The following is a 14914-nucleotide window of genomic DNA, read 5'->3' on the forward strand; positions in this document are numbered from 1 at the left end:
TTATTTTGAATCTAACCTCCAACAACAAAACCTTTTCTCAAATTTTCTATAGCATTCACCTAGGACAGAAAAAGTCATAAGGATCTCACCTGCAATTCAGTTATCTCTCAGGCACTGAAGCAGTTCATTAAACATAGTGCATTAAAAACCTTCTAAGCACAACAGATACACTTCAGTTGGTTGACTTAGAGCACTATGAAGAACACTGGTTTATTCAAAAAGAAACTAGTTTGGTTTCTTTTTTTAATTAAACTTTACAAAATTAGATTTGCCAAAATTACAAGCAGCTCTTTGTTTTATTTTCATTCAGTCAGGAAAGGATTTAACTCTACTAAGATCATGAGAGGAAAAAGTCCACTGTAACAAAGCTTCTTCTAGAGCTTTTTTTGTCTTCAACCTCTCATCTCAAGCAATTATTATAATTCTCTCCTGACTATTGCAACAATACTGTTTCACTGGCGTGTCATATAAGCAGACAGCCAAAACTTCACACATAATCTTCTCAGACAAGGAACAGTTGAATAAGACTACAGGCCTATATTAAAAACCAATATTGATTTGGGTTTTTTTAACAATGATACATCAATTTCGGCCAACAGGTACACAAAATATTTAGGCTCCTAGTTTCACCTATAAGCATCCCCAACCCAATACTCATCTTTAACACTCACAGAACAAATTTGTCTTCTAGACTGAGTTTATTCTGTTCCCTCTTTGTGGATAATAGCTTCACAGTATCACCACTGCAAGTCTCCAAGATCAAACACTACCTGCTAGGAAAAAGCTTAGCGATAACTACAGCATTGCTATCTGATCTGCTCCTCACAGTCCAGCACATGACTTAAGTTGTCAAGGCAGGTCACTCAAAAAAATCACTCTTATATATTTCAGGAATAAGTATAGATGAAAAATACTTCAAAAATAAATTCTATTCATCTTCACTAAATTATTAACAGGCACACAGGTTTCTATACAAAATCTGGGGGGCCATGAAGTGCTTCAAAACAGATTTATTTTAAGTAAGACATATGGTAGTATTCTAATATTTTTCCTTAATGCTCAGCAGCCCAAATATTTGATTTACCAGCCACAGAGCATCTATCTAACATGACTATGAGCCTTGATACTGGGCTTTCATCTCAACATCAATATCACTGCTTGAGATACAATCTCTCTCTTTATTTCTATTATAAAAGCACCAGTTAGATGTTAAGATCAAGATATAGATCAATGAGAGTCAAACAATGTCCATTCTGCAGTTCTCCCTTCAAGCCAGGCTTATGATACATGTAGGTCGATATAAAGGAAAAATATTTGCTGTATCTGCTGCAGAGAGAAATATGATCTTTCAGATTCTCAACTCATCCATTTAGTTATTTGGGGAAGAACGTGAGGCCATACTGTACAAATACTGAGTCTATCAGGTGGCTCAATAGGTATCAAAAAAAAACCCAAGTTCAGCAACACACCTTAATTTCAATTTCCACGCAGAGGAACAAACATTAACAGTTTGTAAATTTTTTGTGGTAACAGGTTATTTTACAGGGCACTTCTCTATATTAATTCCCAAGAGTGAAAGGATACAAATACAGTAAATAGTAGAAGTATTTTTAAAATAATATGACATAAAACGAGGCACTGGGTATACAGCTCTGTCAACACAATAATTCATAGTGCAACTGATACATCAACTAACATCGTAGTAGTAATGCTATGGGTGAAAATATTATTAATTAACAGATCTTTGAAGATGATGTCTATGAATTTAGTCAGTGAGGTTCCAGCAAACAACAAATCATTTACAGATTTCTCTTACTCATGTATTTATTCTAATATAAAGAAAGCAAAAAAATAAAATAAAATGCATTTCCACTCTCTTTCAATAAATAAAGTGGATCAAGAAGAGGAGGCACCCCCGAAATCAGACATTTTTTCAAAGATCTTGTGAAAGAAAAAGTTTCCCTAGTCAATGGGATGTGTGGATTTACCCCCTAGTTAGCCTCATTGCTCTGAAGATTTTTTTAAGTCTTATTCTAGAGAGAAATAAATCACAGGACTGGGACGGTAACCATGACAGTAAGGTGAAAGCTTAATGGAATCTCTGGATGTCTGGCTCACACTAAAAGCAAGAAAGCAGCAAATGAATCCTTCAGTTCCCTCCAGACCATTTGGAACAGACACTTGGCCCTCTGATTATCTATCCCCAGTGACAGTCTTGAAAACAGAAGCGACTGCATTTGAGCCATAATTTATTAAATGTTTTTTATCATTACAAGGAAAAAGAGGCAATTCTGAGACAACATAAACACAAGTCTGTATTATGGTCATGTTGTTAATTGTGCCCCTTTTAGCATTAAAGAGGCACTAGCTCTGGCATAAATATATAATTTAAGTACAAATTTAAAACTTTCCTAGAAAAAGTATTAATTCATTGCCCTTCAAACTACTATTACAATGATCTAGTCAAGCTCACTTAAAACTTGTGAAAGACCCAACTGCTGAGAACAGAAAGCTGCTGACTGTTGTCTTGTACCATCCAACAAAACACTGTTAGCTGCCCTCTAGGCATAAGAATCACTTTGCTCTTAGGAAGAGAGCCAAAAGCTCAGAAGTCTAGCAAGCAAAAGAGGATAAAAGAAGAAAAAAAAATCTCCTCTAAATTAGCATCAAGTTTATTATTATTGAGGGATTATAGAAATGTGTTCTGATACAAAAGTTTTGTTACAACACATTCTGTTGTGCCAAGAGTAGTACTACTTTTACTCCTGGGGAAAAAAAAAAAAAACAACAACAAAACAAACAAAAAATGAAGTAGAAAATTAGTTCCAATGACATTACTTCTAAAGAGTCTGAGAACTTAAGACTTCTGAAGTAAATAGGGCTATCACAAAATATAAATACAAACCTGGTATGTCCATGTAGAAAGTAGATACTTTTATCTATTTTTTCAACCTTTTCTCAAAGTAAAAAATGCAAAAAAGTAACCTAGATTTGCTACCAAAGGGAAGAACAAAAAATCTGAACAGCATTCAAAACTATTAAAATCTTGTATGGCTCAGTAAGCCTTTACTATATTTGCAGCTATGAAAACAGCCTGACAGAAAAGAAGGACAGCAGGGAAGAGAAAGTAGTAAATCTGTAACAATAATTGAGTAATATATAACTGACTGAATAAACAGGAAAAGAAAACAAAGAGCAGCTTGATCTGTACGGGGGAGCTTAACCTTTGATACACTAATAAATCTAACAAATACTTAAAACTCAAGCAAACATATGCTACCTCCACTAAAAATAAACCCTCAAATCTTTATCAAGAACTGCTAAAGAGGTTGCTCATACAGCTGTTTTTCTCCTATGACTAGTAAGAAAGTTCAATTAAGGGCTTTCAAATAAAACAAAACCTGAATCTGTTCTTCTGGTCATTACTCCCAGTCATGAAAGCAGGTAAATGCCACTGTCTTTTCAAAGCCTGCAGACAAAGCATCTAGCTCTGCTCGTGGCTTTTCCAGCTGCTATTCTGAACATCAATAGAAGTAAGAATTGTCAATTATCTGAGCTTTGCTGCTATTGCTTTTTTCTCCTGCTCAAAATAATGTTTCAGAAGTAACACTGGAGGCAGGGAATGGATAGATTTAGAGGCTGGGAAAGGAAAGGAAAAGAAAAGCAGAGCCACTCGGTACCACAGCAGCCAGCAAGAAAGAGGCTAATACAGACCCTTCCCTTTTTTCTCACAGACATACATGCCTCAAATATAGGTACGTGGGTGTAGATGTAGGTGGGTGACAGATGAAATGCTGCAGGACAGCAGCTAAGAAGCTCTACACTAACAGGGAAGACAAAATCCAACCCCTCTCCTTTTACCTGCTGTAGAAGGCTGGGTTCAACTGCAACAGTAGCATTTCCCAACTGAAAACTCAGATACAGGAAGAATGAGAAAGCACAGCAATGCAACTTTAGAAAGCACTGCAATTTATTTTCATATTTCCTGCAACTGTTTTGAATAGAACAAGCTTTCTCCCTTTTAGAAAAGTTCTTCATTCACCAGAAACTTTCTCTTAGCAGTTATATCCTTTATCCACCTAGAGTTTGGTAACACTTAAAACCTCTTGTATATTAACATAACCCAAAAATAGGAGAATTTATTAAACTGAAGAACAGAGATGACATTAAGTATTGGAAGGGAATGGGACATAGGAAAAGTTTCTTGTCCTGAGCAAGATTAAATAGAAATATCTCTGTGTGTATTTCTATGTGCACTTACACACAGATGCTATGAGACACATGGTCGATGTATAGAGAGTTCCTACACAGACAACCAGGTCTGCAAATAAGGCATCCTTGCTCATTACAGGAAAGAAAGAGAAAAAGAGGTAAGTTTAGGCTGAGAAATTGTACTAAACCAAGCTTTTCTTCACTAGATTTCAAGAGAAGCATCTTGGCAATTAGTATCAGGAAAAGTTTGATGGAATGAAGAGGTTTACCCCAATATATGAGGACTGTAGCTACAGTTCCCCAAACAGAAACACCAAGCATCTTGGGCTAACACTGCTTGCAAAACTAAGAAATGCTTTGAGTACCCACCTGCCACCAGATTCTCCTGCTCATCCTTGACAGCTGGCTCCTCAACATTCACTCTCCTGCCTGCATCTTCCTCAGAGAGCAAAGTGGAAAAACCTTTTACCTTCACAAACAGGGTCACATTTACTAACTCCTCAAATGCCAGCGATGCTGCTTGAGCCCCAGCCTCATCTCAGGCACTGTGTGAGGGGCAATGGGCAGTATGAAGCAGAGCCACAAGTCCCATCCCAGATCTCTGCACAGCATAAACTCGACCAGCAGTTTTCACAGCCACCTTTGCAGCCACTGACTGCAGGAGCTCCCTCCCCTTTGCCCTACTTTAACTTTACCTCCCTCATTGGTTGGCAGCTCAAGGCCCCAGATGAATGCTCCTATTTTGTCTCCAAACTCATCCCCAACAACACACAAGAGCTGTCATTATCCCCTTTCTCTGCTTATATCTGCACACCCAAAATCCCCTGCACCCACTCCTTACTGGATTCTTGCAACAGGCAAGAGGCGAGGAAGAAATAAGATATTTCTTTGAAGAAAGCTGGCTCCTTGCTTGATAGTAACACCAAAGCTATTCTGGGTAACCACTTCCATTAGAGAGCCTCTGCACTTTCTACAAAAATGTATAGGCCTTCAGCACTATATATAAAGTAGAGAAAATTTCTTATTTATATAATAATGATTATAATCATCATCAGCGTGCTCCAGGGAATGTAAAGAAACTTTCCTAATAAATGCTTTGCTCTACTATACTTCACTTACATATTCACCCCTGCATCCTTTTCAACTTTCTCTACCACAGCCACTTTACAGCCAATATACTTCACTGCTGAGTTTTTAATGTTCTAACAGATGACAATGCCAGCAGCATACTGACTCCTACATGAAGTTCAAGTGAACACTGTTTCTTAAATTCTTTCTTTGTTGCTACAAACAAAGTCCATCTTGTCATTGTGCAGTTATTTACGAATTTAGTCTATTTAGATACTAAAAAATATTTTAATGCTTTCCATGATACATGAAACCAGTATACAACATACAAGAAACATACACACTACACAGCAAGGACTATCATATTAAACACTAAAAGAATCAAGTTTTACAAGGTATTACAAGCAACTAGTGAGGTTTTTTGTCCCCAACAAAATTTTAGATCAAAATCCGATGCAAATAAAAGAAATCAGAAAAGCCTTACAGTCTGCATGAAATAACAGCATTCCTCACTTAAAATATTCTCAAAAACCTCATTTGAGCTTCTAAGCACCAAATATCAATTTAAAAATAAAATGGGCAACAGGTTTTGTACCCAGAAATGTACAACTGAAATTTCAGCAGTCTGTCCACATGGATAAACATCTTTACACACCCTCATCTCTTAGCCAAAGACAGGATTTTAAATATATTTTGTAGAATTATTACATACTTTTTCTGAAAAATTACAACAGACATAAATTCTTCTTCCTTCATACAGGCCTATATTTAAGTTCTGACAATTTATGTACTGCTCTACACTTGAATTCTGTGTTCCCTCCAAGAGCAAGGACTTAAAAGATATATAATTATTGGTAAATATTTTTTCCTCACAGCAGGTGTTAAGACAACACAACACAAATAGTACTTTGAAGCCATTCTGCTCAGCCTCTAAACTGGGAGAAGGAAGAATAACAGCTAAAATTGATTACACTACTTTTCTGCTTACCTCCAAGACAGCACAGGTGGTTCTTCTCCATTAATATCAGGTGAATTTCCTTCAACAGCATATGGAGGTAGAAGGGAGGGTGTGTGTGTGTGCATGGCAAGCTCACTGTTGCTCCCTTAGGCTACTGCTGACATCAGTAAGCCTACCTATTTATAATCCCACCACCTGACCAAACAGCCTACAGAGTACATCTAGAGATTTGTACAGCCTGTAATCCCAACATATCTACTTCAGCCAATTCAAAAGAGAGTATTAAGTAGCTTTGTTATGTCTTCTGTGACTTTATACCATAAAAAGAATCCAATCCTGTTTTCCGCACCTCTTTTATTTGCACAAAACAGGTTTAATGGGAATTTTTAGAATTAGGACTAGTCCTACTATCCATGCTTTTTAGCCTTCCCCTTTCTCTGCCTGTGAGATATCCAACTAAACACCTCAGGTGAGCGTATTCTAGGGATTAATGGAATATTTAGACAAGAGAGGCAAATACCCATTTCTATTCAGTTAATTTCATCATCAGTACTACCTACAAAACTATTGAAATTTAAGATTTTTACATATCAATTTCTCAAGCCAAGTACAATATTTATGCTATCACAAAACCAAAAACAACTCAGAAGTGTTTAAAGTAGGATAATTTACAGAAGCTTGACCTCATTGTCAATTAAAACCAGAAGCTGCTTAAAAGCAGCTTAAAAGCAATTCTTGATTCAGTCACCTCTTCCTTAAAGTCAACCCTAATGCATTCAGAAATGGGAAGGCTGCTTGCAGCTGAGTCTGCCCAGGGACTGGGAAGGAATGCAGTCAACAAACTCTTAGGGCAAGTGCTGTCATCACTGGCAACACCCTCCAGGTTTCTATCATTGGTAAATGTTGCTTTCAGATCTGTATCAGGCCATAGTGTGTTTTGAAGTTGCTTGAGTAGTGCTTCAGTGAGAGGAAAACATCTGTGTGAGTGCCTGCATGCTGAGGAAACAACATTACTGACTGTCCCTTACCTAACCTTTTCTACCTGAGAAGTCCTATCACCAGCATCCACCCACACTGATGCCAAACAAAACAGAAATGTAAGTCAGCTTTGCCTGTGTGAGGTTGAATGAACAATTCGACGAATCTGTTGTGTTCCAAGTCAAATGCACTCTGCAACCAAACTTCAATAGTTAACAATAAAAGAATAAAAATCCTTTCACTTGATTGATAAGCTGGAGAGGGCAATAATGCAGATGCAGCCCAGCTTGCAGGACAGGACTGCATGTAGGAAAAGTTTGGTGCATACGGGGTATCAGTGTTAGCTAAAACACCAACATATTGCTTGTGGCTGGTATGTCCCACACAGGCACAGTACTTGAGATATTCACTGGAAGCCTTAATTATTATCTGAGTCCAAGGGCTACAGCTAGAAATATACAATTAATACTCACAGTAATAAAACATCTGATATTTTTTGTCCTGCTGGTATCTTGTGGTTATTTTTCATACAGTTTATCTAGTTAGCAATATCCTCCTTATCACTTTCATAGATTAAGCAGTAAATTTATCACTGCTGAAAAATCATAGGGCTTTCATTCAGGGAGTGACCAATGGAATTTAATACTACTGACCATAAACAAGTGCCCAACAACTCCGATAACTTGAAAGGACAGAAAGATTTCCCATTTCTACAAGTACATACCTGGCCATTTTCCCTTCATCTGACAGAGGTTACTTTTACTTTTTCCCCAGTATCACCCAGCATAGATTACTTGCTTTTTGGGGTTTTGTTTTTGTCTTTTAAGTTCCCAGAATACTTGTGGAAGTTAAAATTGTAAGTATATTAAAGATGAGGAACGAGGAGAGCTTACACAGGGAATTAGGAAAAAAAAAAGGAAAATAAAACCACCACATAAAGGAATGGAATTTAAAAGTTTTGTTAGAATTTGGTTTAGAATTTTGAAGTGCTTCTCATTTTTTCACAAAGCATCTATTTAAATTATAAATCCTAGCACTGCTCTATAGCAACACTTCCTAAACTGAAACATCAATTGAACAGTATCAGCAAGGAAAGGCAATGTATGTGAATGCACCATAAACTTCAATTTATTTTATAATTTCTCATGTGTATATTTAAAAGAAGCAAAATAATTCTATTTTGCTAAATAGAATGACATTATAGGGCTAAATACAAAACACTTCCCAAAGAGGTCCCTGTACAGGTCACATTTGAGTACAGATCTTTCATGCTTTTTAATCCATAGAATTGTTTCCAAGACGAAAAAGTTAAGACTTGTATATACTAGTGAGGAAAATAAAACAAAACATTCCAACAATTCATTCTTAGATCTTTAATACTTTCAGATCCATCTGAGTGTGATTACCCAGAGCATTTAGTACCTTTGCAATTGAGAGACAAAAAAACCCAAAACTACAACTCCAAAAGCCCAATGCACTGTTAGAACCCAATGGATGTGCATCAATAATGTGTGTATGCAAAATCTTCCCAGAATTATCTGTTTTTTTAAATCCCCAATAGAGAAGTATCTGTAAAGCTGGGAACTCTTTGAACCTATTGTCTCTATTGCTATAAACAAAAGAACGTTTTTTAAAACTATCTAATACTTCATCTAACCCTTAAATAGTAATGATTATTTTTTTAAATAATATCCATGAGAAACTGAAGTCTGAAAGCAGCAAGAATAGCAGGAAACACAGATTACCAGGGTAAGAATGGCATTCTTCCAGATTAAATTCTTGCTTTATTAAATACTCTGTTTCTTCAGTTGCTTTGTACCCACTGAGCTGACATCTCATCTGTTTTGGACCAACACAGTCAAGTCTCCAGGGAAAGGCAAATAGTTTTGTTAAATCAAAAAGAATTGGAGAAGAGAGCATAGACAAGAGGCCTCCAAATGGCTTGGAAACAGACCAAGAACTTCTTTTTCTTATGCAAGTCACACATCAGTGAGGAAAGCTGATTTCAGATTGTATCATCACTCAACAATAAGTGGGACTTAATTATTTTACCATTAGTTAACATTTGGTTTAAGGATTTCATGCATAATCATTAGACAATTCTGCTGCATGTTCTCCTTTTACTTACTTGGAACAGTTAGAACACAACAAATTGGCACATGAACGAAAGGTAAATATAAGAACACAATGACGTGGTCTCAGCACTCATGTCCCTTAAGCCGTATGTCACCTTTGACCATCTCTCTTGATTCTCTCTGAACGTTCTGTTTACTCCTTCCCTGTGGATATGGCAGAGACCAGAACCATGCACTGTATTGTCACCAGAGACTTATACACTGGTGAAATCCTGGTTTCCCTCTTCGTCATTCCTTGCTAACATCTAAAGTGAATTTAATCTTATTTTATTATCCATTTACTTTTGAGAAGCTTTTCTGCAAGTATTCAGAGTTATATCTCCTCCTATTACAATTAATAATAACTCTTTACTGTCATCATAGTGTTACCTTACTATTCAGCTGCTTTCCTAGATTATTAACACATGGAACTAGGAGTTCCAGCACAAATCCCTATGGAACTCCAAGGTGGCATGGCCTCACCCTCACAGCAGAACACTTCCCATCTTGCTGTTCTTACTAGGACAAATTATATAACCATGCATGGTTTACTATTTTATGCCATGTTTGTTTAGTTTCCTAAAAATCTTTGGGGTAGAGACCAGGAGAAGCTTTTTGAAGGAGAAGCACGACTGTGCCAGTGGGCTTTTCCTCATACATTAGCTCAGCAAAGCCCTTAGATTGTTTTCTCTTTCCACAGCCTTAAGACATTTACATTGTAGATACACTGCTACAGCAAAGAGTTCTTCATTTTATTCTGTGTTTATTGCATGAGTGTGCAAAGAAAGATTTTGATTGTTAAATTCAGCCACCAAATTTAGTTTGTCCTGAATATGGTAAGAGCCCTCAACAAAGCTGTCCTAGCTGCTGTGCAAATCCAGAACAAAAAAGAGAGTGCCTATTCAGAAAACACCTGTGACAGAGGACAAGCCTGCCTTTTGGGCTGCCTGTTGACAGTATGACTTTGATAAATTGATGCCTGACCTTTTCACTTCTCTAACTCTATTACAACCTTTTATCCTCATTTTAACATTATAGATCCAACTAACACAAAAGGTAATACGCAAACACTAGCACATTTTCTGACCTTACTGAGTCATTATTTCATCACAGCTGCAAAGGATCTGCCTCACTATTCCAAAATTACTTCAGTATTCCCTTCTGTGCCAACTCTGTCCCACCCCTCCAAGAGCAAGTTCTGTAACTTTTTCCACCTTCTTCTCATCTATGGCTCCACTTGCATTACACCTACAAACATCTGACAATCAAGAATCCATAACATTTCCTGGTAAGTGCAAGGTAATACACAACAACTTCCCTCACTGTTAAAGTCAAAGAAAACCAGAAATCAAGGAACTTGGGCTGGCTTATGACAATTCAGCTCAAAAGAGGAACACAAAGGTTAAGGTAAAAGTTGCAAAATCTCCAGCATCTGATAAGCAAAGTGCTTCAATTCATGCTCCCTAGGTTAGAGAATAAGAGCATACTAATAGATGCTATCCAGAAGTTTTGTTCACTTAAAACCAAAAAGAACTACAAATTGCAAGACAATCCTTCTCAACTTCCGAGTTTTGGTAATTCAGACATACTTGAGAGAACATGATGCTAAAATTAAGAGGTCATTAATAATGCAAAAATTATCATTTTGGGAAGTAAGCATCTCCTCCTCCCAGGTACACGTTACAATACAGAAATGCCTATGTGAACCAAATATATCATTTAAGGAGAAAATGACATGTTACTACACGTTGCTAGATAGTACTGACATGGGGTGAATGGTTGAATAAAAGCTAAGAAATAAGAGACAACCAGGGTTGTAAACTGGGGGATTTTTTTTCCAATAATTTTCATGTCAATTTGATATAGCTAGGTAACAGATGGTATATTATGTTTTTCCTGCCTTGACACAATTTAAAAACAAGTTACAGATGGCTATAATGAAATCCTCATTAACACACTTATATTTTCACAGTTCAGTATAGCAATAATGAAACTTTCAGGTCTGGAATTTCCTGTCGGTTAATTAGTGGTTAGGTTAATAGCCTGAGGAAGTGCACAACCCAAAAAGTTTCTTTATTTTTTAATCATATAATTACTATATTCATATTTCTGGGAAAGCTTTCAAGATAGATTTAAAATCACAGTAAAGCTACCTTTATAGCTCTCCCTCATTTTGTGAAACAACTGTATTATTTTATTTAGAGAGCATGTGGGCAGGAAAGCCAAACAGACTTAATTCAGCTGCCTCTGGGAAGTTTAAACTTGTTTTATTTTGAAGATAAGAATTCAGAGAATTCTGCCAAAACACATTACACCAAACAACCTCTACAGAAAAGCTAGGATCAACAACTATGGATCTATTGCTACAATGTTATCACAAGATCATTGATTAATGCTTAAGTAATTACTTTTTTTAATCCCAGTTTATAATCATCTACCAAGGCTTGAAATATGACATATGGTTAACAGCATACCATGACATCCCTAGATCTCTGATCTAGAAAAAGGAAAAAACAAAATAGAACCCCCAGAAATCTTACACTCAGGTTCCTTCCACAAGTTAAGGTGCTGCCAGCTGTAAGTTGTATTATTAAAGAGTATGGCTCAAACAGTAGTGAAAGATGGGGAACTCAGCGCAGAAACCCCTCTGGATTCCAGTAACCACACACTAGTTACTAACTGGTACCAGTGTGCCCTCACTACTGTGCTCTCTGCTGTGCACTGCAGGCAAAGGCTGCAGCCAAAGCCCTGCCCTGGCCCCTCCGCACCCCCAGGTAACCCCACAGTGCTGCAGGACACCCAACACGCTCCTCGGCACAACACAGCCAAGTCCCAAAACATTACTGACTGCTGTTGTTGACTTTTTCCTTTTTTAACTGCCATCACCAAAAAAACTAAATTGAGACATTGTCACACCCTTGTTACCAAGCACAAACGGAAACAACCATAGAGCTCTTTGAAGTGCTAGAGCTTCAAAAGAGGATAGCCACTGCCAAACCATCAAGAAAGCAAATAATGTGGAAAACCTGACTTGTAACTGAAGTTACATAGTTAAGAAGAGACAGTATCCAAATATTTAAAAGTTGTAATGCTAAAAATATCTTTTAAGCCCAGCAAGCTCACTTAAGACAAGGAATGGCAGGGAAGAAGAATTTGGATCCTCTAAGAAACGTATTATTATTATTATATTATGATGTAAGATTTTGCAGCCCTCCCATTTCTTCACAACCTATTTTGACATTAAGGAGAATTGAAGCACTATTATCTTCCTTAACCAGCAGAAGTGGGAGCCGTGTACTGTAAAGACCTTCCAGAACACTAAATGTCACCACTGGGTTCAACAGCCAAGTACACCCAGAAACCAACTGAAAAAACCCACAGTGTTTTTAGAGATCTTAGAACTACAGCTCCAGAGTTACAGTGCTTATTGAAATCACTCCCAGAGGCCTAGAAAGCCAATAAAATATATAACGGAAAAAATAAAGTTCCTGCAATGATTTTCTTCTGGAAAAAATCCTATATTTTAATTCAGAGACTTTCAGATCCAGTTTCACATACAAGTTTCCATAATCATATCCATGCCTTGACAGAACAGTCTGTACTGTGACAGATCTTTCTAAGGCAGTGAGAAAATTAGATGTAGCTTTAGTAAGAAGTTAAACAAGTTGCTTGTTCTGAATATTTACACGCAGTATAATGTAGTTTTTATAAACCTGTAACTCTGGCCAAGATCAGTAACTCTTGCTCATCTCCTTCCAAAACAAAAAGTTAAAAATAATTGCAATGTTTCAATGCTAAACAGCAGTTTGTGAAGTAAGGAAACCATGTTTGCTTCACCCAGCACTCTCTCACTTCATTCTTCAGAACAGTGCATCTGGTGCAACAGTTCTTTTAATGTTTTGAGTTTCTGTACTTATCAGATGACAAAAAAGAAAAAAAAATTAAATTGATTATTATATTACAGTTATAAACTTTGTCATGCGAGTTTAGGTACTTCTTCAAAGTGAAGTGAACACAAGACAATGGAAAAATTATACAGTTAATTGTACTACAAGGATAAATACTAAAATCTGTATAGAAAGTCCTCCCCATTTTAATGATGAAATCAAACAACTCAGATAAGAGTTTTGTTTTACAGAAGCTGAAACTGATTTACGTGAGGATCTTCATTCCAGAGGGGTAAGAGGCTGTCTGGGGAGCAAAAGTCCATTGCTACAAAGATGGCGTGTGGGAAGGAACATGGCTCAGGTTCCCTGTTACCCACAAGACAGGAATGAGGAAGAACAATACGATTCTTTCTTAACGCACACACGCACGCACATAACCTTCTTAATTCAGATAAGCATCTATCTTTGGTATCAGTATCAGAGACTGGGAGTGTACTACACCAGCTTCTGGAAGGGGCAGCTAATCATGTTTGAGAATTCTATCATTCTTTAGAAGAAAGCTCAAATTAACAAAGAAAAAAAATATAAGGAAATATGCCTTCCAAAATACAGTCTTTATTCTAGATAAAGCAGAGATTATATGGTACCATTACAAAACAGTTTAAAATACCTCAAAGAAGGTAAAACGCAACAGGTCAGCATGATGAAAATGTTATTTGTACCAAAAAAATGTTTTAAAGGCTCATTTGGTTTTCTCTGCTTCAAACCCTAATTCTAGGTTAATATAAAGAAGTGCAAGTGCATTCAGTCTCTATTATATGTGGTTTTGACCCAGCAGAGAGTACATCCCTCCAAGCCATCAGCAGCCACAGATTCTCCCAGGAGAATGCCATAGGAAATGGTATCAGAAGCTTTACTGGCCAGGTAAGGCCCAGGGAAGCAATATCCACTAGACCTTGTCACAGAAGTACAATAAGGTGGTCAAGCAGAACCTACCTTTACCAAAACCATGTTGGTTGACAGATCCCCTGGGTGTCCTGTACATGCCACATGATATCACTCCAGATAATCTGCTCCGTAACTGTCCCTCACTGCATGGGCATTCAGCTCATCACACAGTGCTGTACTGCCTGTGCAGACTTCTGCTCTGTGTAATGGCATAGAAATGCTTAACAAAATTTTGTATACTAATAAATTCCAAGTTCTTAAAAAGCTGTTCACGTAACTGGACCATGCCCTTGATTTTCTACCTACCCAGAAAAGATTAAAAGAGGGGGTGATACAAATATTCAAACACTTCCATTTGTGTGGACTATAAACACTGAAATTCTACAAAATGCAAAAGGGAAAAAAATAGAAAAAGAAGAGAGAGAGAAAGGAATATATTTACTCAGTAGCAGTAATAGGCCTCTTATACCACAGCAAGTTCACCAGTGTTTCCAGGAGTCTTGTCTTGATGTGCTGCTAGAAAAGCATTACATTATTATGGTTACAGTCACAGAACATTTGGTCTGCTTTATCTGCATTATCTAGTTTTGAATTTAGGAATACAATATACCAAGTGTTTATGACTCAGTGTTTAACTGTAGCCCTGTAAACACTGCAAGCCTCCAACAGAAAGGCAAACAGCTACAGTAAGTGACTATTTCTGGCACTATTTTTTCCTATAAAACATCAAACAGTCCAAGTTAGAGACA

General features: G+C 37.0%; 1 protein-coding gene across 9 annotated transcripts in view; it reads right to left on the reverse strand.

Annotated features, from left to right (window-relative positions):
- The window catches only part of COBLL1 (cordon-bleu WH2 repeat protein like 1), a 78128-nt gene that overhangs the window by 39416 nt on the left and 23798 nt on the right, over nucleotides 1-14914 (reverse strand). For 2 of the 9 annotated variants that reach the window (XM_021528575.3, XM_021528574.3), the window contains exon 2: nucleotides 14608-14681. The exons of 6 other annotated variants lie outside the window; for them this stretch is intronic. In XM_021528575.3, coding sequence (XP_021384250.2) covers nucleotides 14608-14681 — 74 coding nt within the window. Of the gene's footprint in view, nucleotides 1-4581; nucleotides 4878-14607; nucleotides 14682-14914 lie in introns of those variants that run through there. One more of the 9 variants, XM_021528576.3, reaches the window with a different exon arrangement.

The sequence above is a fragment of the Lonchura striata genome, chromosome 8, assembly GCF_046129695.1.
Source record: "Lonchura striata isolate bLonStr1 chromosome 8, bLonStr1.mat, whole genome shotgun sequence".
Classification (NCBI taxonomy): Eukaryota; Metazoa; Chordata; class Aves; order Passeriformes; family Estrildidae; genus Lonchura; species Lonchura striata.